The sequence below is a fragment of the Nelumbo lutea genome, chromosome 4 (assembly GCF_056320005.1).
Source record: "Nelumbo lutea isolate HS-2025 chromosome 4, American lotus-T2T, whole genome shotgun sequence".
NCBI lineage: Eukaryota > Viridiplantae > Streptophyta > Magnoliopsida > Proteales > Nelumbonaceae > Nelumbo > Nelumbo lutea.
Genome location: NC_142687.1, coordinates 40,043,895 through 40,068,699, shown reverse-complemented (window position 1 = coordinate 40,068,699; position 24,805 = coordinate 40,043,895). Strand labels below are relative to the sequence as shown.

Here is a 24,805-nt window from a genome sequence, read left to right as displayed (position 1 = left end):
GAAAATTCATCATGGGCCTCGCAACGACCACTTCCCCACTTTTCAAACTCACCAAGAAGTCTACCCATTTCTAGTGGTCCAAATAATATGAGAAGGCACTCAAATAGTTAAAGCAAGCCCTAGCTAAGGCACCAACCATGTTTCCTCCTTAGAAAGGTAAGAAGTTCAAACTCTACATCGCATCCAATCTTGAAGCCATAGGGTGTCTAATAGCTTAGGAGAATGATGAAGGATATGAACAACCAATATACTATGCCAACATGACCCTCAAGCCAGTAGAAAAGGAACTACTCCTACATGGAGCAATAGTGTCGAGCATTAGTCTTTGCCATCCAAAAATTCAAATAATATATTTTATTATAGAAAATATTCCTCTTAGCGAAGAATGACATCTTTTGATACTTTGTAAATATGCTACCCCTCTTAGGAAGGTTAGTAAAATGGATGATGTAGCTGAGCAAATACAACATTGAGTACACCCAACCTAGAGCCATTAGATGCCAGGTGGTTGGAGACTTATTAGTCGCATTCCCTACTAATGATTAATTTGATATATCTAAGGAAATCCCTAAAGAGGTACCCCTCATCATAGTACTAGACGATACCGAATGGGAGTTGGCATTTGATGGCAGCTGCATTAATTCTTCAACAAGTGTAGGAGTGATTCCAAAATCCCCTTCAGATGATACCACAACATATTCCTTTAAACTATAATTCACTTGTTCCCATAACATCACAAAGTATGAAGTCCTTGTCCTGGGGGGTGAAGAAAGTTTGGATAGTTGGAAACTCCAAATTAGTTATTGGCCAAATGATGGGAGACACAGCCATTAAAGAAATCTCAATCCTCCCATATAAAACCCTCATCTCGAGCCTCACCAAAGACATAGAAGTGACACACTATCACAGGAATAGAGCAAAAAATAGATATGTTGATGCCCTTTTTCTATATTTTAGGTGGTTCTTTTTTACAACATCTGTCACAACAATGCAAGTTAATCCAAACATTCTTGAAGTAGAAAATATACAAGAACTGTAAATATATAATTAAAATTTAACATATTATTTTTATGTAGCTCTAATAAGATAAAGATCTATATATGCATGTGCAAAACAATATGTCCTCAAAATAATAATACTTCGTTGACTACAAAAATGTATTTGCTTAAGCAATGAGAATAAGTTAAAATAAAGGACTTTATAAAACGTCAAACATTTTAGGTAACTTAACAAAATAACTCATCAAAATAAATGCACAGAAGCTTATTCCCACAGATGTCAAATCTTCATGTGGAAGGTTCTCCATAGAGCTGTTTAAACTAAGACAGAAATATGGAGTTGTAGGAGAAGAGAAGAAAATGGGTGCACTTTTTGTAAAGTATTTCCAGAAACATAAGAACACCTTTTCCTACAATGCCCTCTCTCTAGGGCAATCTGGATGCAGGCTAAGTGGACCTAATCCAGTGGTGGTGGCAGCACAATTCTCATTTGGAAAATAAAGTGAAAGTATAACTATATTGCGAAGATATGTGCTATCTTCAGAAGCATATGGGATGCAAGAAATGATCAATTATTTAACAAAGTAAACCCAAACCCCATCCAAATATTGAAAAAGGCTAAAAGTTATTGTAGTTATAGAGAATCGGGACTCAAACTCCTCAATCCATCAGATCATCAATCAGAAAAAGGATTTACAACAAGTTTTATCCTCAAAAATTCCGATCACTCTTGTTGATGGCTTATAGAACCCATTCACACAAACTGCATCTACTAGTTTGTATATGTTCACTCACAGGTCACATCTTATCCTTGCAGAAGGTGAACCATGTTTGGCAAGATCCCTAGCAACAGTTGAGCTTTGGGCAGTGATTAGAGGACTAAGAAAGTTTTTTTGTATGGATATAAATACAGGTTTTATGTTTTCAGATGCTAAAGTAGTGTTAGCAAATCTCAAAGGGACAAGCAGCCGAATACAGTAGGACCAGCAAGCTTTCTACAACCATATTTTAGAACTTTTATCTCTTTTTGATAATATAAAAATCATGTATGTAAGTAGGGATGTTATTTCGTCATCCCATGAAATGGCAAGGAGAGCTAGGCATGTGAAATCTTTTGTAAATAGCTATGCCAGCTCAGTAAACCTCATCAATGTTTTTGAGAAACCATGTAAAGGGATCCAAATGTTCCCTTAACTTTTTGTTAAATGAATTTCCAGTTTTTCCTTGCAAAAAAAAAAAAAAAGACAATAATAACTGATATCCTTAACTTTGATGAATCATGGTACAATGTGTGTGGCAATTGCAACAAAAAGGTTGATCTAACAAAAAGAGGAACATATTATGACAAATGTAAAGAAAATGATGTCTAGTATTATGAGAAGTATGTGATAAATTAAAATAAATAATTTAATAAATTATGTCAAAATAATATTATTAACAATCCAATAATATCGAATAGATATATGCTCATAATCAACATATGAGATGACACTAGGAAAGGTAGTGTTACATTATGGGCAAATTTGTTAAACTACCCCTACTATTTAGCTAAATGACAAACTGTATCCTTACTGTTTAACTATTGTCTTAGACTACCCTTATTGTTTTTGACAATTGACTAGCTCTACCCCTGTTGTTAGTGTCCGTTAATATTCTGTCAAAATCTGTACACATGTGACACCATGTGACCTATAAATAATTTTTAAAACCCAATACTACCCTCCATCCCTCTTCTCTTCACTTTCTTGTTCCTTCTTTTCTTTGATTCAACTGTAATTGGTGCAAGGGCAGTTCTGGCATGAACGACACCACTGATAGAGACAACAATAGGGACACCACCACTAGAAGGAACCAAGGTGGTGGTCTTAGTAATGCCCTTTCCCAGTAGATTCTCTCTCTCACCGAAAACAAAGCATTCTCTCGCCAACTAGAAGACAAACAAAATTTTATGTGCTAGATCTGAGAGGGTTATCTCTGTGCTAGATGACTGAGATTTTTCCATCGTGGACGGATCTATTCCAGACAACCGAATGAGGGAAAGAGAGGGAGATAAGGATAATCTAGAATATGATGCATCGTCGACTAGAATGACAATCTAGAATATGATTAAGGATACCGGTTTTGTTTTGGCTGGATGTTGTTCTCTTGAAAGAGATAATGATCTGCAATGACAACTATTGTTGTAGTGGCACCATAGTTGGAGGATATTTCCATTTGTTGGCTATTGTACTTCACTAGACCTCTTTTTCCTACTTTGAGACTGGAATAGGGTTTCGGCTACTTTTATTTTGTGACATAGTTGTCTATGCTTATGGAGAGAGATTGGGGATACTGTTCTTCATCGGACCTCCTCTTTCTACTCCGAGACTAGGAACAGGGTTTCAGCTACTACTTTTTGGTGACATAGTTGTATGTGCTTATGGATAGAGACTAGGAATAGGGTTTCTAATGGCGACCTCCTCTTTTTCCTCTACTTTTTGATGCCAAAATCACTATTGCCAATGCAACTTTTGGCAGTGGCAATGATCTTCTTCCTTCGCCCCCTTCCCCTCTTCGTTCTCCCTCTCCACCTCCCCTCTTTGCATATCGGGAGTTCGTCAGAAAACCAGCCCAACTGAGATAACCCTCTTCGTATCTCAGGAACCTAGACCCCCCATTTTTCTTCTCTTTGACCCATTTTGCCAATGACCTCAACATCACGTTTGAATGTGACATCGTGAACCTTGATTCATTTGACCTAGCTTATTGGTTGTTGGCTCAGCTTCATGTGTTAGATAACGAGGCAGATGTAGTGAACCTTCTTGTTGGCACACCGATTATGTCTTCCCCACCCCCCACTTTGTGAAGTAACTTTTGTTGAAAATTGTCGTCTCTATGGACCGAGGCTGGAACCGCAGTGACCTTCTCTTCTTGTACCATTTCTCAAAAGCTTTGCTTTACTCACGATAACGTTAGGTCTCAGAAATGGAATAGGCCCAATGAGAAGAGCCCCCCATCGTTTTCGCTACAACTTATAATATCCTTACTTGAGGCCGCTGAGAAGAGATCGTCGAGAATGGAATCGTGTTCATCGAGTAGAGAATAAGAGCAAAAGGGACATTTCATCCTTTCCATTACGATATAACGATAATGACAATTGTCATAAACAGTAAGGGTAGTCTAAGACAATAGTTAAACAGTAAGGGTACAATTTGTCAATTAGCTAAATAATAGGGGTAGTTTAAGAAATTTGCCTTCACATTATTTGAAGAAACTGTTGAGATAATTGGGTGTTGAGTATTAGAATTTGTAAAGCTCCAAAGATAGGTAAAAATTTCATTATTAATCATTACTACTAACAAAATTCATATCATATTGCAGGCAAAAAAGTGAAAAAGAAGGAAAAGTATACTTCTTCATCATACAAGTTGATAAAAAAGGATACATTGGTCATAGCTTTGGCAAATTTGTAGCAACTAACATGATTGAAGTAGATAGTTCTACAACAACGTGGATAAAAAATGTCGACTCATTCAAGAACAAAAAATGAAAAAAAAAAATCAAGATTGAAAAAAAATGGAAAAGATTTACAACCTTTAAAAGTGAAGCAGTATTGGAAATAAGTCAAGAAAGAAGTTATCTCAGAAGACATTACAATTATTTTCTTTTCAATTATATGCAATTCCTACGGCATTATATAACTACAACTACAAGCATTTTAACTTTATTTTTATTCATATTGTTACATTTCTTAATTTTCAATTTCTATCTTAAATATGATATATCTAAAATTCAATAAATTAATATCGAAAAAAATCCTTCACGTTTAATGCATATGCTTAATTACTAGTGTAAATTAAAAGACTTGAGCCCTAATCATTTGATTTAAAATTTTAAGACTTATCATCAATACATCATGTTTAAGTATATTAAAAGTTGTAAAATGTATTATATATAATATTTATATGACCTTTAATATATAATTGGGTTGGCCCATGGGGGTATTCATCGAAATTTACAAAGATGTTTTTATTGATCAAAACTCTTCGGATATGTTATCAGAGCGCTTCGGATACCATTTCTTTCCCTTATCATAGCAATTTGCATAGCATGTCTTTCTCGTTATCGTAGACTTTCCAAAAAAATCTGATCTTTTAATATATTTTTCATGAATCAAATGAATTCTCAGGCTGTGTTTGATTTGAAAGAAAATTTAAGAAAAAGAAAAAAAACTCGTACTCCATTTCTCAAGTGTGGGACAAACAGGTCCTTTGGCTATTCCGTAAGCCCAATTTGAGAGAGAGTGATATTCATGAATAAAAAAACAAAAGAATCATGTAGCCCATGCATAAAAAAATGAAATGTAGGCCCATGAACGTCGATCAGTCTAAGATCTAGATTCCTTTTTATTGTAATCAGACAATCCCTGATGACGAGATCCTTTCCACTTTCGACAAAAAGATGATGAAATAAAACCATTTCAACTTTTTTTTGTAAACAGTATTTGTACTGCACAACGTTTCAACGTTTTGAGGAAGCATCTCTCTACCTGACTCTATTCTCATTATGTGGTGTCTGCTGACTTTGCTCTAATCGTTGCATTCAACGTTCCTTGCAGCCAGCTCAAATCGGCCGCCCTCTTCTTCTTCTCCTACTACTTCCCCCCTTCCCTTCTCTCTCTCCCTCGTCTGCCGATCGGAAGGAATATCGGAACTGAGAATCAGTCCGGTCAATCCCCCCTTTCTTTCTTTCTTTCTTCCTTTTCTCTCTCCTCCCCTTCCCCTCTTCTTCTAGTTTCTTTTCATCCGGCCACCCGCCACCCAACTTCACTGAACACCACCTGATATTGCAGTACCATCACTGCTTTTGGCAGCTGCACCTCCGTACAGCAAACTCGCCGCCACCATCTCTTATCTCCTACTTTCTCTCTCCTTGTCTCTCTCAGTATCCTCCAATCGGCGCCGTCATTGATAACAGCGGCTGCCTCAGACAACGATCTCGAATCTTGATCATCGTCCTCGTCAATCAGTCGTTGCCAGCACACTCATCGAACCCAATTCACTGCGTGGGCTGGGAAATCATAACTGAGGTGCGTAACCGCGTTCTCTTAACCGAACCACAGCAGATAGGGTTTCCCATCTTGCAGCATCAAACCCATAGTTTCTGCTGCGTTTTCGTGCAGTTAAAAGATGGGGTTCGACAAGGAAGCGAGTTCGTCTTCTTATCGCCTTCGGCCACTGGCCAGAGAAGACACACCACTTATCGGAAAGCCCCGACCTCTGTCATCGAAACCTAAGACCTTTGCCAACGTCTTCATTGCCATCGTTGGAGCCGGCGTCCTTGGTCTGCCTTACACCTTCATGAAAACCGGGTGGGTCTTCGGCATCCTCATGATCGCCACCGTTGCTTTCCTTACCTATCACTGTATGATGCTTCTTGTGTACACCCGCCGGAAACTGGAGTCTCTTCAGGGCTTTTCCAAGATCAACTCTTTTGGCGATCTCGGCTTCACGGTCTGCGGCCCAATTGGGCGATTCGCTGTTGACGCCATGATTGTCCTCTCCCAAGCAGGGTTCTGCGTCAGCTACCTCATCTTCATTGCCAACACCTTGGCCTATGTTTTCAATTCGGCCACCGCCACCAATTTCGACCCACGCATATTGGGGTTTAAGCCCAAGTTTTTTTACATCTGGGGGTGCTTGCCTTTCCAATTAGGGTTGAACTCGATTTCTTCATTGACCCATCTCGCCCCTTTGAGCATTTTTGCTGATGTCGTCGATCTTGGAGCGATGGGTATTGTTATGGTGGAAGACGTATTTATCTTTCTAAAACAAAGGCCTGCTTTGGAGAGTTTTGGGGGTCTTTCTGTCTTCTTCTACGGCCTGGGCGTCGCTATTTATGCATTTGAAGGGATCGGAATGGTTCTGCCACTGGAAACAGAGACTAAAGACAAGGAAAAATTTGGGAAGATTTTGGGCCTTTCCATGGCGTTTATCACGTTGATGTATGGAGCATTTGGAGCTCTGGGTTACTTTGCTTTTGGAGAAGATACGAAAGATATAATCACAACCAACCTTGGGAAAGGGCTAGTGAGCAGCTTGGTTCAGTTGGGTTTGTGTGTGAATCTGTTCTTCACGTTTCCTTTGATGATGAACCCAGTCTATGAGATAGTTGAAAGGAGGCTTTGTGAAGGAAGGTATTGCATGTGGTTAAGGTGGGCTGTGGTTTTGGGGGTGACCTTGGCTGCCTTGCTTGTGCCTAATTTTGCTGATTTTCTGTCTTTGGTCGGTAGTAGTGTGTGCTGTGCGTTAGGATTTGTGTTGCCTGCTCTCTTTCACTTGTTAGTATTCAAGGATGAGGTGGGATGGAAAGGACTAGTTTTGGACATTGTGATTGTGGTTTTGGGGATCATTTTTGGCATCTCCGGAACCTGGTCTTCCCTAATGGCGATTTTGGCTCCCAAGGTTTGAGTTTGGCCACTTCGAGGAGAAGCAATGAATCTGTGTAATATGTGATCGTGATTGTATTACATTATATTATTGATACAAACAACAGGGTGTTAGTATGCTTGGTTTGATTTGTATTTAGTCTCTTGAATAATTTGAATTTTATATCTTTACGAGTCATTGTCAGAAGATAATATTAAATTAGAGCATGGCTCATCAATAGAATTAAATAATAGCATGGTTCATTGAATGAATTGTATGGAACTATGGATTAAGAGTATTTGTTACTTAAAATTGTTTATTAATAGTTAATCCTATTTTGCTCAAAAACTAATTGATGAGCATCTAACCCTTTGTTTGATGAGCATCTATCCCTTGATGATGTAGTGTGGAAAGCAGGTTCTATTTTTGCAATTCTGCTTTCCTAACTCCAGTATAAAGTGAAGATAGAAATTTGGAGACTCTTTTTAAGCTCTAAACTACTTATTAGAGCTTCATAGACATGTCTCAATGGCTCAATCTTCTAGCATTTCAATTACCTAATGCTTTGCAAGCTTTTATTCAATGCAAGAATTGTTTTTTAATTTTCCCATGTGTACAAGTAGAATTTTAACAAAATAGTATATTTAACTTGCAAATATTTACATGCAGAGGTTATTGTATTGATATGATTAGGAAGAAGTTTAAGTGGGTCCAACAGCAATGACGATTTTTAGCTTGCCAGGTTCTTAGAAATGTTGACTTGGTCAAACATACCACAGACAACAGTGGATAGGTTTTGTAACCTCACCATATATATTTTATTTGATTAAGTTGAGCTGTCTGGTTGAGTCATTTGATCTGTGACCCAATGGCGAATTCCTAGTGGAGTCATTAGTCCTTTTCCCTCCTATTCCTGCTGGTTCTGCTTCACCTCACCAGGGGTCACTGATCAATAATACCCTTGGGCAGGAACTCTTGGAGGTTTAAACCCTCCAGTCTCAACTAATTGGCTTGGAGGCTTCAACATAGATCTCTGCATTTATTTCATCAGGCATTTCAGCAGGTCAAGTCACTGTTGGAAAAAACATCAACAAGTTTCAACACAAAACTCTGCTCCCAGCTAGTCAGCTTCCCTGGCCAAAGATGATTCTGATATTCAAGTACACAGAAGTGATTTGTGGAGGTAGACACTGATAGAGATGAAAAAAAAATCACTGGGAAACAGGCCTGCAACCCGTTTTTAAGTTGGAGACTCCAAAGAAGTAGATAGCTTTTGTTTATTGATTTAGTTTTGAGGTTTATGTGCTTGAAATCAAAGTCTACCAGTATGCTCTTTAGAGTAAGGCAGAATTTCTTGTCGAGGTTCAACCGTGCAATTTTATGCTTTCTCTGGTCTATCACTGGAAATGTGGATCTAGGTCATTTATTTGGTTGGCCTGTAGTACCTTGTAGCCTCTCTGTGGAACACATGGATCTGCACAGACACTAAGCAATGATGCCTATCTGCTCCACGGATTCTTTTGAAGAATGAGTAATGCTGCAGGCTGCTCTCTCTTTTATTATTTTCATTATTATTGACGTTTGAACTGTAATGGATTGCAATTTGCACTCATAATCTGTTCTATTGTGAGATGGCTATTGAAGAAGGTTCAAACTTATGGTTCTGCTTTGTGTGTTCTTGCATTTCAGTTTCCTTTTGTTTTTTTTTTTTATTTACTGCATGCTTAATTGTATGCCGTAGGGTCAAAATGCTATCATATTATTATGCGCTTCTATGTTTTTTTCCTATATCTTTTTATGCAACCTTTTGTATGTTACTTGAAACTTCATTAGCAATTTAATATTTCCTTGACTCTGGTAAGCACAAGAAATGAAAAGGCTTTTATTGTGTTCTATAACAACATTTTGCTTATGTTATTACTATTGGCAATTGTCAGAGGTCTTAAAGCAGATCTAGTACTTAATTGATCAGGATAATGATAGCATTCTATCTTTGAAAGAGTTTTGTACTGCACTGTACTTGGGAAGGCTGTCCTCTTAAGAATCTTGTCTCTTGAATGTTGTCTAATGGCTGTAGTGTTTCCAATAGGTTCAGAACAGGCTGCAAAAGTCTCAGCTTCTGGTCCCTTAAACGATCCTCTGAGCCCTTGTGTTCTTCCTAGTAAGCACCCATAAATTTAGCTTTACCTGACCATGTGGTGGGTAGGGTCCAATTTTTTATCAGCAGTTGTTTTTGATATCCAAAGGAGATGATGCTTGCATCCTCGTCGGTTCATTGATAGAGAGTTGAGAATCCCCTGAATTTCCTCCCTGGCTCCCTTGGAGATCTCCAATGAGTCACCCTGATGTGAGTTTCTTGTCCTTTTGATTTATTTATTTGAGATACCATTTAGTGTTCTGTTGATTTCCCCTCAAGTCTAACCGTGGTCCTAAGCTGTTGCATGCATTTTAACCATCATTTATATGTTAGAGCATTTATTGATTCTGTTTTGAGCTGTACTAGTTTGCTTTTAACTGCTTAGTGTTCCATAGATTGCTGAGACATTGTAAGCAAGTTGTATATTTCCTGCAATGGAGAAGGGTGGATTTTAAAACAGACTAGTTTCATCAATTCTCCTGGTTTGTCTGGTGTAGGGGGTGTTTTGACCAGCATGGAAGTAGATCATTTCTCCTGGTTTCATTTTTTTTTTCTATAGAAGGTAGCAATTTCAATTTCAAGAAGTGGACCCTTTCCTATCACATCTAGAACGACTTGATTTTTTATTTATTTTTAATTATCTTTGTGCTCCCTGTTAGACTATTTCTGGTGATCATGCTTGCTTTTTGCAGATTCCTGGCTCCTCCATGAAATTGATAGCCACACTTACCTGAATTAAGCTAACAGTTGTCCTTAACCATCATAGCCCCCTCTCGTATGCATCTATTGTTTTGGAAGCCAAAAAAAAAGTCCTGCTTTTGCTCTTGAAGACTTTATCTATTACTGGCATATAGAGGGTGGTAACCAAGGTTTTTAAAACTGATTCGGACAATGAACCGGTCAGGGTCCGGTTCCTGGGTCAAATTGTTTGACTGTTTGAACCGAATGGATGGCCTGTTCTGACAAAAAAATAATCAAAATTTAAAAAATAAAAACCGGCCAAACCGGTGAACAGTTCAAATGGGTCAAATGCCTGGATCAGCGGTTTGCTGACCAAATCAACGGTCTTGGGGGAAATAATATTTCTGGGGTAAAACGGAGCCGATCACCTGGCCAGTTTTCAGTTCTTGTCCGACCATACCGTCTGGTCCAGTTTTGAAAACCATGGTAGTAACTGTTATGAAGGTTCTCTATTGGATTTTTATTTTTTTAGTTTTTTAAATTCACTCTTTTCTGATTGATATTTTTTGACTCAAAAAATAAACTGCACTTGGCATGGACCCACACTATAAATCAAATTATGGCATCAATTTCCTATGTACTTCCATGCAAGTGTCCAAGTCACTTGGCTGCTGAATAAGTCTTATGTTTTAATTTTTGATTGTTTTTTTTAGATGATGTTCAATCTTAATTCAGTAGAGGCACAAGGAAAATTCTTTCTTTTGACTCCGGTGTCTTTGGTTTAATCAAACTTCTAAAACAAAGTCCTCTCAGCATATAGTTTAGTTAATTGATCATAACTCTACCTCTACTATTTCCATATTGTCTTAAATCACTTTTAAGTTTAATCAAACTTCACGTGTGACATGTGGCTGGTATATTTTTTGAAAATTCTTAAAATACTCTTTTCAATTTGATGGTTAGTCATGATATAATAGTGATGGATCGAAGACATTGGCTTTGAGATTGTTTGGGGAAGAGGGAGGGCTTTGGGACATCCGTGGTAGATACATTCATCCTCAAATATTGGGCTTCTCAAATCTAGTTGGCACATGTTTGGTTTATATACAAATGCGGCATCGGAAAAATGCAGAGGTTAGGAAGGGAACGAGATCCAAGAAGGACTTCGGTGGCGGCATATTTCTCCTGCTGATTCCTTTGAAAAAACCAGTGTCATGGGGATTGAAGGTAGACTTCGGATTAATCTCTTACATGGAGCAGATAAATGGAAGAGGAAGAGGAACGGAATTGTGTTCATTGAGCAGAGAACGCCTCGTTGAACTCCCATTGAGTAGGGAACCGTAGGAATTGCCTAATTGAACACCCCCTCTTCCCTCTCCCTCTCGTTCTCTTCCATGATGCCACAGGGAACTGTCGGAACTGCCTTATTGAACTCCCCCTCTTTCCTCTACCTCTCATCCTTGGTGCCATAGGGGAATCGTTGAACACCCTCTCTTCCCTCTCCCTCTCGTTCTCTTCCATGATGCCATGGGGGAATTGTCTGGTCAAGCCCTTGGTAAGAGGATCAATCAAGTTTTTACTTGACCTCACATAGGTTATAGCGATGACTTCATCTTGAATCAATTGCCTAATAAATTCATGTCTCAGACTTAGATGTTTGGACTTACCATTGTAGGTACCACTGTTGGCTCTTGACGGAGTTGTCTCATTATCACAGTAAATGAAAATTGGAGGCATAGGACTAGGCTAAAGTTTTATATCCAATAATAAATTCTTAATCCATTCAGCCGCTTTTTCCAACAGCCACAAAGGTTATGAATTTGGATTCTATGGTCGAGTAAGATATACAAGTTTGTCTCTTCGATGCCCAAGAGATCGCACCCCCACCAAGGACGAAAATCCATCTAGATGTGGACTTTTTATCTCCATTACTGGTAATCCAACTTGCATCAGTATACCAAGTTGGATAATCATAGTAAAATAAGCCAAATTCCAAGGTTCTTTTGAGATACCCAAGAACTCTCTCAATTGCCTTCTAGTGCTCTGCATTGGGATTATTTGTAAACCAACTGAGTTTACTTACTGCAAATGCAATATCAGGTCTAGTACAAAGTATAACATACATCAAGTTTCCTACTACACTAGCATACTCAAGTTGTACAATTGCACTACCAGTATTTTCTACTAGCTTTATATTAGAATCATATGGCATGTTATATTCTTTAAACCCTAAATGTTTAAATTTCTCAAGTACTTTCTCAATATAATGTGATTGGCTTAATCCCTAACATTTACTATGCTTTTTAACTTTTATTCTCAAAATGGTATCTACTTCTCCTAAATCCTTTATCTTGAAGATAGAGGATGAATAGTTTTTAGTTTCATTTATGCCAATCATATTTGTACCCACAATAAGCATATCATCAACATAAAGACACAATTACTCCATAATTTTCAGTGAATTTTGAATAGATGCATCTATCAGCACTATTATGTTTAAAACCAAAAGCTAGAATGCAAGAATCAAATTTCTCATGCTACTATTTAGGTGCTTGTTTTAATCCATATAGTGATTTAACCAGTTCATAGACATTCTTCTTATTTCCAAGAAGAACAAATCATTCTCGTTGTTCCATATAAACATCTTCATTTAAATCATTATTTAAGAAATCGGTTTTAACATCCATTTGATGAACAAATAAGTGATAAATAGATGCTAATGCTATGGGTGTTCTAATAGAAATTGTTCTAGTCACTGGTGCATAGGTGTTAAAGTAATTAATCCATTCCATTTGACTAAATCCTTTGGCTATTAATCTATTCTTAAAAACTTGTACAGTTCCATCAGTGTTATGATTTCTTCTAAATACCCATTTATATTTTATTGGTTTTGATCATAGAGGCATGTCTACTAGTACCTATGTGTTATTTGACATTATTAAATCAATTTCATCATTTATAACTTCTTTCCAAAATGTACCATCTCCAGAGATCATGGCCTCACTGTAGGTTTTTGGATCATTTTCAATGTTTAAGACAATGTGTATTTTATTTAAAATCTTCTCTCTACCAACTTCAACCGATTGAGTAGAGATAAAATATGAACCTAAGTGTTTCTCTGTTCTTTGTCTTTGACTTCTTCTATGTTCTATTGTAGGTGTTATAGTTGTGTTATTTCTTCTTTCAGTTTCATTATTATAAATAGGTATTGGGATCTGAGTTTCTCGTTCAGGTTCTCTATCATTTCCTTTGGATTCATTTTCTATATATTCAGAATACAATTTATTTTTAAAGAATTCAACATCTCTAGTTTCAATTATTATGCTGGACTCTAAGTTTAGAAGCCTATAGGCCTTATTATGCTCTACATATCCAACAAATATAGTTCTCTTCGCTCTGAGTCCTAATTTGGTTCTTTTAGGATCTGAAACTCTATAATATGCTAAACACCCCACACTTTTAGATATACTAAATTAAGCTTTCTTCCTGTCCATAATTCATATGGGCATTTGTTATTAACTCTAGAAAAAATTCTGTTATGTAAATGACAAGCTGCTTCTCCCATAGGTTTAAGGGTGCATTAGCTTTTAACAGCATACAGTTTATCATTTCTGTAAGTGTTATATTTTTCCTTTCGGCCAGACCATTCTGTTGAGGGGTATAGGGAGCAGAACATTAATGTATTATTCCAAATTCTTCGCAGAAAGAATTAAACTCATTTTTAAAATATTTAGCACCTCTATCACTTCTAAGGATTTTAATTTTCTTTTTTAATTGATTTTCAATTTCAGTATTGTACAATTTAAAATGTCAAATGCTTCATCCTTAGTTCTCATAAGATAGACATAGGTGTACCTAGAAAAGTCATCTATAAATATTATCAAGTATCTCTTACCTCATCTAGTTAATAAACCATTGAGTTCACAGATATCAGAATGAATTAGTTCTAGAAGTTGAGAATTTCTCTCAACACTAGGAAAAAATTTCTTAGCCATTTTAGATTTTACACATATCTCACATTTTTCAGTTGATTCATTACTGTAAACAATTATACAAAGTTTGTTCATATTCTTTATGGATTTAAAATTCAAGTGTGCTAATCTATCATGCCATAAAGAGAAAGAATCAACAATATAAGCAGAAACTTTTCCTTCATTAATACTTAATTTGAACATACCATTACAATCATATCCATTTCCAACAAACATCCCATTCTTGGATATGATTAATTTGTCGAATTCAAAAACAACTCTGAATCCTCTCTTACAAACAAGATTTATTGAAACTAAGTTCTTTCTAATGTCAGGAACATGGAGAACATTCAAGAGAGTCAGTGTCTTTCCGAAGGTGAAGTTCAACTCTACGCTACCTCTTCCAACAACTTTGGCACATATTTAGTTTCCCATCTGTACATCTTGGCCATCAGTCACTTCTTCATATGTCTTGAACAAGGACTTGTTCTTGCAAACATGGACTGTGATGTTTGAATCAAACCACCATCTAGAAGATGGTTCTACCATGTTGACTTCAGTAATCATGGCGATTAGATTGCCTTTATCATGTTTGCAAACTTGATTCCGCCTTTTCAATGTCGACAGACTTGAGCATAATGCCCATTCTTTCCACAAACATAGCATGATCATTTCTTATTGTTGCTCTTCTTGAAGTTCTCATCCTTATTCTTTACTTGTAATGCAGGGTTAGTTTTTTCAATTCGTTTTCCACAAAATTAACCTCTGAGTTCAGCATACCGACCAGGGTCTTATCTCTACTGTCTCTAATCCGAGAATCTTCTTCAATACGAAAGTGTTGCTAAATTTGCTCCAAAGTAAATTCTCAGCATTGTGTAGAAGTTTCTTCCTATAATCCTTTTAAGAGGGTGAAAGTTTGGCAATGATTGCTTCCACTTGGAAAGATTCAGGAAGAATGATGTTAATGGATCGAATTTTGTTGACTATCACGTGTAGTTCATGAACTTGCTCCAGTATGAGTTTATTGTCATTCACGGTAAAATCAAAGTATTCTGCAATAATATATTTATTCGTACCTGCTTCTTGCACCTTGTATTTGAATTCCAGGGCCTTTCAGATTTATTTTGGAGATATAAGTTCCTTGTAGAAGTTGTAGAGCTGGTTTGATAAGGCATTCAATATGTGTTCTCGGCACAGAAGTGAGTCATCTTCTCGTTTTGCTCTTTCATTTTTTACTTTTTCTAAGTCATTGTCAATGGGTTCAGGAAGTGATTGCAGATTCGGGTCCAGTAGATAATATAGTTTTGGTGTGGTTAGAAAGAAGATCATCTTGTCTTGCTATCGGCTGAAGTTTACTCCATCGAACTGGTCCAGTCGAATAAGATCTTGGTTCATCATCTTGATAGAAGTCATGCTTGCTTCCGCCTCCATTGTAGAATAACGTTCTAAAATTATTGGGAAATGGGGCCACTGTAACTTTGGAGGAGAAGCTTTGAGGCACGTTTGAAGACACTGTCTTTAGAACGTTATTTGCCTCCACTCATTTTCATTGAGTTTGCTATTGGGTTACAAGCAAATATGTTCCCAGGATACAACAGAGCCTTGGGCGAGAATTTGCAACTAGCAAAGTTGAAGAATCTTCAAAGAAGCCTTCTGTGAGACTGTAGCAGACTGAACTGAGAGAGAGAGAAAGTGGATTTCGAAAATGTGTGTTTTTGAAATCTGATTCATGCTCCTTAAATAGTTTATGAAGATGTACGAAGAAAATGTAGGTGTTGGTTCAGAGAAGGCACCTTGAACAGTCACAATTTCAAACATCGCACCAAAACCAAAGCCACGCGGGTGCTCGCGAGCAAAGTGCGCTTCTAAAGCACCTCATTGCACCGCACATGTGTGCGTGTTGCTCGGTATCAAACCCCCATACTCTCCTCTACTATTTCTAAGGAGTGTAAAACAACTCTTATTAAAATATTGAAAACAAAGTTTATAATTTTCCAATGTGGGACAAATTCAAAATTAAGTTTTGTAAGAGAAAGGCTAATTTTCTAAACAAGTGTGTATGTGCAAATTCTCATGTAATTGACCAATCAATCCATTGGATTTAATCTCTTATGAGATTAAAATCCAACATTTCAGACCTCGAGTGACACACATTAGCTTCACCACCTTCTTTAGTGGCACACGTTAGGGTTCTGGTTTCCATTTTTTCATCCGTAGTCCCATGTCGGGAACTGACCGATTTTCTCCCATTGGGATTTGTAGAGACTTGATATTATAAAGGATACAAGTGGTGGTTCTGACCACAGTAGCGAAAATAGGGGGTCAAGATCTATGGCTTTTGACGTCGATTGTCTGTATTCACGTTGGTATAATGTCAACAACCGTTATTTACTCTTTGGATATGGTGGTGTTGGTTTACCTTCAGCGCCTACATTGACACAATAGTTCTCGAAAATTTTCATTAATTAGGTTTTATTTTGAGAATTTGAAGAATAGTGAAGGATAAATTTTATAATTTATTTTTTCAGTTAGTACTTAACAATAATGTTACTTGTTAGAAAAAGCGGGGCATTTTAATACAATATGTAAACAATAATGATAGAATTAGTCAATTAACTAACCCTAAGGATACTTTAAAAAATTTGCCCCATTCAATTTTGGAGCTTTTGTTCCTAGCATCCTGGTAATTCGCCAAGCCACAGTGAAGCAGGAGAGACTCCCTTAACCTTTCAAGGTTTGATTCCCATTTGAACCATTGATGGGCCTCGTTTGAAATGTTTTCCTGTTTCAGATTGTAATTGTGTTGACAACCCATCTGATGGTTGGGAGCGCTTTCTTCAGCAGGGAATGAACCCCTTAATTTCAATCCATTAAGAGAGATTCTTTTATTGAGACCAGTTAGGACTCATGCCTCGTAAGATCACCCAGATAAGTGAATTTACCTGTGTTAATAATGGACAAAATTGTACTGACATAGTTGATCAAATTTTCCTCCATATGCAAAAGTTACTTACCCACAATCCAGAAACAAATGGTGTCTCACAGTATTCTGCAACATCATCGTATGATCTACAGATTCACTTGGGATCTACTACCCACAGGTTGTTCCCACATCTCTGCTCACAGACCATCATTATTGTGTATTAATCACTGTGTATTAGGAATATCTCCCTGCTATGAATGAGAACAAAGATATTCCCGACGCATAGCTGTAATATCTCTTCTATGGGTAGAGAAGTGAAAACTTGTGGGTAGCAATTCGAGCCCTCAGTCATTGTGTCTAGTGTCATGTCAATTGTGAAATCATCTTACGGTATTACATTTTCATTTCAATAACCTTAAAATAATTGGCAGTGGATGAAAATAAATGGATTAAAAATTGTTTAACGTAAACATTTAACAATTTTGGTGTCACAACCCACCGTCCATATGCTTGTCAATGGATGGTGCCACCAGCTTCACCAGCTTTGATGTGCGCACTTAAAAGACACGTAAATTAGTGGTATAAGACGACAGCTGCCTTTCTATCTCTGTTTTCATGGTTGCAGATTCTTCGGCTCATTCCAAAGTCCAAAGTTACTAAGCCTTTCTTCTACCTCCTTTCAGATTCACTATCACCTCATTCTTATTATTTCTAATTTGAGTTCATTATAAATGGATTAGGTCCAATCCAATCTAATAAATGTTTTGGACGAATTTGGCCCGGTCCAATTCAATGTTTGGACCGTCCAATCTGTTCAAATTCATTTTGATTTAGATTGGTTTCAACTCAAACTCGGTCCATTGACACATATATTTTTATCTTATATCAATAGATCGGATATTGGCTTAATCTAACCTAATCCAATATAAATTTGTTACGGACGGACCAGACCCAATCCAATCTAATGAATATTTTAGATTGGATTGGTCCAATCCAAAATGTCTTATTGATCCGTCTAATCCATCCAAATTGGTTTTGGACTGAACAGGGTTCAATTCAAAACCGGTCCATTGACACCCTTACTTAGAATCTTTGGCAGTTGGGGACTTGGGTCTAAGGGACCACTTGATGCAGTCATGGCATTAGGGCCAGTTGGGGAGGGGGAGGGAGGATTTTGTAGATTTTAGAGCTTACCTGTTTCCTTAAACCTCCTAACCTATATCCTCCCAAAACCCACTTAGTGGGTTGGATTTTCAGAATCCAAAATTTTTCTGTACATGAAAAATGCAAATCCTCCCAGACCCTACCCTCTTCACATTTAAGGGTGGGGTGGGTTGGGTTTTAAATCTACAATTATCCTTTATATAAAATTCAAAATATTATTAAATTCAACAGTATAATATGCCTCTCAACAATACCCATACCTATCTGGGTTGCAAAATCCCAAAACACATCCTCACCACAAAAGGGCTATACCACCGGAGTAGGGTAGATATTGCCATCCGTAACCATAAGTATAGGTGCCACTTAGGTCAGGTAGGGTTCAACATTTGTTAAATTTTGGATGGACCAGAATCCTAACCCAAGTTTAATCTAGTTGAGGGCTTCAATTTGACATTAATTCTCATAAGTCCTATATTTAAGACTAATTTTATCTTGGACAAGATCCTCTTGTCGGCGGGAAGAGATGGCTGCTCTCTGTCCAGAATTCATTCTTCTCGGCATGTAACATTGATTTTTTTTTTCTATAGATCTACACTTCTATCTTGTAGATCTAACGCTTTTTTTTTGTGTTTTTTAACTTGTAGGGTCCAAATCTCCTTGCTCACTCGCGCAAAGGTAAGATATCCTACCTATATTCAGATCCAAAATGATGAACGACTATTATATATCTACCATAAGTTCTGTATTATTTAAGGTTTTGTGGTCATCTTTTTTTCAATGTGGTACATTTTAGGTTGAGATGTGTATTGTTTTTTGTGATTTAGGGGTTTGAGGTATGTACCATTTTTGCTCACTCGCACAAAGGTAATAGTGTTCATACGACCACTGATTTGTGTTCATTTTTCCTTTTTTTTTGAATAGCAGGGTGTATTCAACACATTATTGGGATGAAAACCATCGTGTGATGGATGGATGCTTTTCTCTGAATTTTTGGATGAATACAAAATTTTTGTTTTGCTGATTTTGGCATGAATACAAAACCAATTTCTTGTGCTGATTTTGGGAAGAATAGAAACCAATTTTTTGTGCTGATTTTTGTGATGAATACAAACCAATATTGGGATGGATACAAACCGATTTTTTTTGCTGAGTTTTGTGATGAATATAAACCAATTTTTGTGCTGGTATTTGGGATGAATTTGTTTTTCTGCTGATTTGTGGGATGAATACAAACTAATGTTTTGCTGATTTGTGGGATGAATACAAACCAACATTTTGTTGATTTATGGGATTGATACAAACAAATTTTGGGAATGAATACAAACCATACACTATATGGGTATTTTTTTTTGTTGATTTTGGCGATAATAGAAACCAATGTTGATAAGAATGTTGTTGATAAGTAATGTGGACAATGTATAATTGCCATGTTTCATTTTGTCTTCTCTTTGTAAACACATACTATGTATACGACCTATACATATCTACCTACTATGTCTACAACTAATACTATGTTTCATTTTGTCTACAACTTATACCTACTATGTCTACAACTTATACCATGTTTCATTTTGTCTTCTCTTTGTAAATGCGTACTATGTCTACCTATCTATCTATAGTCACTCTCTTCTCTCTCTCTTTCTCCCCTTCCTCCCTCCCTCTCCCTCTCTCACTCAAGATTTCAGATTTGATATTTGAAAATATCCCTCCCTCCCTCTCTTTATCTTCCCCTCTCTCTCTACATATCACTCAATATTTCAGATTTCGGATTTGAAATATCTCTCTCACTCTCTCTCCCACTTTCTCTTTCCCTCTCTCTTTCTTCCCTCTCTTTCTCTATCTCTCTCTATATATTTATATGTATATCACTCAACAGTTCAGATTTCAGATTTGAAATCTACATCTATCCCCCTCTCTCCATCTCCCCCTCAATCCCTCCCTCCCTCTCTCTATCCCTCACACTCTGTCCATCTCTCCATCACTCTATCTATATCTCAATATTTTAATATTGAAATCCATCTCTCTCTCTCTCTCTCTCTCTCTCTCTTTCCCCCCTTTCTCTCAATCTATCTTTCTATACCGGTTGGCCTAATTAAAATTTTCTAACAGATAGTATTAGTAAAGGCACATCCTTTGTTCTTTGTAACATGAAATGCCATGATTATCTACAGATGAACAATCAAATTTTGATTGCAATTGTTGGACCTGCAACTAGTGAAGTTGCAATTGCACGGACTTTGGTACAAGAATGATTGGATTATGTTGATTGGGAACCTTCTGTGAATTGAGACTTATAATGACAAGATTTACTAGATCGATTGTATAGGGGAAGACAAATTGATTGTTACAACCAATTAAGAATGGGGAAAGAAGCCTTTTTGTAAAATTTTGCGGGAAACTGGACGACTCCATGATACATTAAGGGCTAGTGCAGAAGAACAAGTTGCTAGATTTTTGCACATCTTAGCACACAATGTCAGGAATAGGACCATGGGGTTTCACTTTAGTAGATCCGGGAGATTGTTAGCTGTCACTTCAACTTGGTGTTGGATGTAGTTTTGAGCTTAGAAGATAGATACTTGGTTCAACCAACTATTATAGAGACACCACCTGAGATTAGAAACTGACAGAACTTTTTGGCCATATTTCAAGGTAATGGTAGTGTAAATATTATACCCCTTAGTTGCCTATATGAATCTAGGTGATGAATCATAAAATACAAATCGTATTACTTTCTTGGCAGGATTGTGTTGGGGCAATTGATGGCATGTACATACCTGTGAAGGTTCCACTTCCAAACATAGTTAGATTCTGTGGTCGTAAATCATATCTAACACAAAATATCCTTATTGCATGTTCTTTCAACTTTCTTTTCATATATATGTGTTGCCTGGATGGGAGGGTGCTGCATCGGATTCCCGCATGTTAAGTAGTGCATTGTCAAGGGAGCATAAACTAGAAATCCCACAAGGTATCAATACATGCCCATATAGGTCATATTAGGTATAAATGTGGAAATTGGTATCTAACCATTTCTTGTATTCTAATTAGGTAAATATTACATGGTAGATGTGGGTTTTGCTCTTAAGTCCAGCTTCCTTAACCCGTATCAAAGAACAAGATACCATATGAAGGAATGGGGTTCACATCAACCTGAGAACCCCAAAGAGTTGTTTAATCTTCGTCATGCTTCACTTAGGAATGTGGTTGAGCGGATTTATGGGGTCCTCAAGAAACACTTCCCACTCTCGGTTTCTGAGCAACATTACCATTCAAAGCACAAGTCAAGATTGTCTTAGCATGCTGCAAATAACATAACCATATAATAGGAGTGAACCCATATGATCTTATAATGTCTTAATATGATAGGGAGGTAGCCGAAAGTGCAGATGTTGAAGTAGATGATGGGGAAGAGTCAGATGATGTGGTTGATGATACTCAGGTATCCCGGCCATCTCAGCACATCAGTAGAAATGAGTCTGTGAGAGAAGGACACCATTTTAGAGAGGATATAACTAACCAAATGTGAGTAGACTACCGGATGGCTCGATCCAGGTGTTGGCATTAATATACCCATGGTTTATCTTTATTTTAGTTGTGTTGGACTTTGTAATGGAGTTGTATTTTGAATTGAACAACTACCATTTGTGAATGTTTGATTTGATTGAACTCTTTCTTTATTCTAGCTTTACTAATTTAGCATACTATATGTTTGGACATTGTTATGTTTGTTAACTGAATTATATGAGATGTTGTTGGTTTGAATCAGATATGGATACCCAAAATAGTGAAAATGATAGTAGATCTAGTAAGTCCAATATGAGTTGGACTGCCGATATGGATAATACACTGATTGAGACTTTGGTAGAACAAGTGGATCTTAGGTATAAAGTCGACAAAAGCTTCAAAGCTCTGGCGTACAATGCGTTTGCAAAAGCAATAAGCAATAAATATAGTGTTGAATGTACGCATAACCACATTATGAACTGAATGAAGAAAATTAATAAGAACTTCAGTACCACCCAATATCACATCAACTCGTGGGTTTTTCCTGGAATGACCTCACAATCGATGCAGAGCCTCGGGTTTGGGCTGAATACATCAAGATAACATTCAATGTGATACTTAGAATAAGAATTATAATATGCAGCATATGTTCTCATTAGATTGATCCGTCATTACTAAACAGGGGCATCCAGAAGCGAAGCAGTTTAGGAGGAAGTCCATCCACAACTATGACCAATTTGTCATAGTTTGTGGGAATGACCAGGTAATTGGATCTGGGGCATTCACTACTAGGGAAATGAATAGATGGGGTGCAACCTCAATGAATGAAAGTAGCATGCCATCCATGCAAGAGCCTGTATTTGATGATGTTGACGAAGGGGATAATGTTGGTGATTCGACCCTTCAGGCTAAACCACTAGGGGAGGGTAGCTCGTCTGAGTGGAAGGGGTTAGGGAAGAGGAAGTCCTATGCAGCTGCTGTTGTTGAAGAAGTTCATGACATTGCTGTAGCATAAAGATATTGGCTTCTGCTGTTGAGAAGGGAATCGGTCTACTCCAAAAGGAGAAGATCTATGAGGATGTCATGAAACTAGGGAATCATAAGGGAAATTGATTACTTATCTGAATCCAAGAGCAGATCAATAGCATTTTATGCATTGGTGCCGGAGCTGAGGAAGGCATGGTTGGAATTGAAGTTGGGCCTTGTTGACTGAACCCCATACTGATATTAACACTTTTTTGGACAATTACCACTTGGTAGGACTTCACAGTTTCATACTAGTTTTTTTTTTTTCTTTGAACAGACTTTATTTAGTATGTTTGATGAATTAGTATATGGCGATAAATATATATTTTGGGAACTGGATTAGATAAACAGGTTTGATGATGAACAGGATCATATCCAGTGAAGGTTTGTTTTGGAAATTGGATTAGTATATGGTCATGATTAATAGGAACATGTTTGAGTGTATGTTTTGATCAGTAGGTTGAATGCTTGTTTTGAATGGGATGTCTATCTCTTTGATGAACAGGAACAAGTTTAAGTGAATGTTTGTTTTGGATGGGATGTCTATCTCTTTGAACTGCATGTTTTAGTTCATTATATGGGGTGTCTATCTCATTGAATGAATTCTTGAATGGATAAAGGTTCTAGTGAAATGTCAACTTGCATAGATGATGATGGACAATTTTTCTTATTCCATTCTAATGTGATTGGTTTAAAGGAGTTTTAAGGATATATGTGAATAGTTGTTCTTTCATCAGCCTAAACTTGAAGAGGAATGTTCTTTCATGCAAAAAATTGATGCAAACAAGGAATCTTTGAGAGAACAAATTCAGCCTGAAAGGTTGATTATTAGCTACCTCGTGGTCAGCCTACTAGCCATGATTATATTATATTGTATGAAATGAATGGAACATTGTTTCACCCTTTTGCCATAAAACTATCATTTTGTCAAATTTGATTGCCACGTGGCAATAGACGAAATATTTATCACATTATATGTATGCCACGTGGCAAAATACACGTCCATGTCAACAAACATACCTTGTTATTGCATGTGTTGGTGTGAACAATGTCAAGCAATTGAAAACATCACATTGCAAAATTAACCGATTTTCTCAATAAACAAACACAAGAAACTGGTTATTTAGCATATTGTTTCTCGGGAAACAAACACGAGATGTAAATCTAAAAAAGCAATATTTTCTCTTCCCATCCAATTCTTTCTCATCCCATCCTTTCTAGTCTCATCCTTTCTCGGTAACCAAACGTACCATTAATTAAGGTATTCTTGTTTCTCATCATTAAATTTCATTAATTAGATCAATGAATACTAACTTTAATGATATAAAAACTTGTACTCTTAAAGCTGATCTGAATCTGGTTTTTTAGATGATATGTAAAGCATCTAAACCAATTGGGTCAAACAACTAAACCCATGATACCATAATTAAATACTAAAATCTAAAAAATAAATACAAATAAAAATAAAGAAAATTTGTAAAAACTGAACATATATCTAATATTATATATTCATTATATTGAACAATGATAGAAATAGAATAAAAAATTTAAAATAAACTGATAAATCAAATCACTTTTTTGAACTAATGTTTGGTCAATGAGTCAATCCATGATGCCATAATTATATAATAAAATTTTTGAAAATAGAAAAAAAGAATAAAAATACAAAAATTGAAAAAAAAAATAGACACATCTTTAATATTATATATTAATCATATTAAATAAAGAAAAGTGTGATAAACACAATTTATTTTTATTAATGATGTAAATGAAATACCAAATTTAAAACCAATATGAAAAAAAAGTTGTTTTCCTATCTAGGTGTCAACCTATGTTGTCACAATTAATAATAAATATTTTTAAAAAGAATAAATATAAAAAATACAATAAGTATATAAATTTTGTATAAATATTTATCTTATTAAATAAAATAAGTATGGAAAAGAATAACTATTTTACTATTGATGGATATTGAATACAAAATTAAAAAT

The 24,805-nt window shown here is 36.5% G+C and overlaps 2 protein-coding genes across 4 annotated transcripts; both read left to right on the top strand.

Moving 5' to 3' along the window:
• Positions 1-5,495: 5,495 nt before the first annotated feature.
• On the top strand, positions 5,496-7,677 carry LOC148855352 (amino acid transporter AVT3B-like). Its single transcript, XM_088985397.1, has 2 exons — positions 5,496-6,066; positions 6,160-7,677. Exon 2 carries the CDS (start codon positions 6,167-6,169, stop codon positions 7,445-7,447), a length of 1,281 nt encoding a protein of 426 aa, XP_088841523.1. The 5' UTR covers positions 5,496-6,066; positions 6,160-6,166; the 3' UTR covers positions 7,448-7,677.
• Positions 7,678-18,674: 10,997 nt separating this feature from the next.
• Positions 18,675-23,899, top strand: LOC148855351 (uncharacterized). Of its 3 annotated transcripts, none has more exons than XM_088986721.1 (4): positions 18,675-18,838; positions 18,926-18,956; positions 19,106-19,145; positions 22,471-23,899. In XM_088986721.1, the coding sequence occupies exons 1-4, from the start codon at positions 18,805-18,807 to the stop codon at positions 22,801-22,803; spliced, it is 438 nt and encodes a 145-aa protein (XP_088842847.1). In that variant the 5' UTR covers positions 18,675-18,804; the 3' UTR covers positions 22,804-23,899. The 3 variants fall into 3 exon arrangements, with proteins under 3 accessions (XP_088842847.1, XP_088842849.1, XP_088842848.1); XM_088986723.1 differs by having other exon boundaries at positions 18,675-18,842; positions 21,333-23,899; XM_088986722.1 differs by lacking the exon at positions 19,106-19,145 and having other exon boundaries at positions 18,675-18,842.
• Positions 23,900-24,805: the final 906 nt, after the last annotated feature.

What these genes read in the sequence shown, in the direction of transcription:
- LOC148855352 (XM_088985397.1), top strand. Translation starts at nt 6,167, where the DNA reads ATGGGGTTCGACAAGGAAGCGAGTTCGTCTTCTTATCGCCTTCGGCCA.
- LOC148855351 (XM_088986721.1), top strand. Translation starts at nt 18,805, where the DNA reads ATGGCTGCTCTCTGTCCAGAATTCATTCTTCTCG. An exon ending in TCCAGAATTCATTCTTCTCG is followed by an intron (nt 18,839 to 18,925) that starts GCATGTAACATT and finishes TTTAACTTGTAG; the next exon opens with GGTCCAAATCTCCTTGCTCA. An exon ending in CCTTGCTCACTCGCGCAAAG is followed by an intron (nt 18,957 to 19,105) that starts GTAAGATATCCT and finishes TTTGTGATTTAG; the next exon opens with GGGTTTGAGGTATGTACCAT.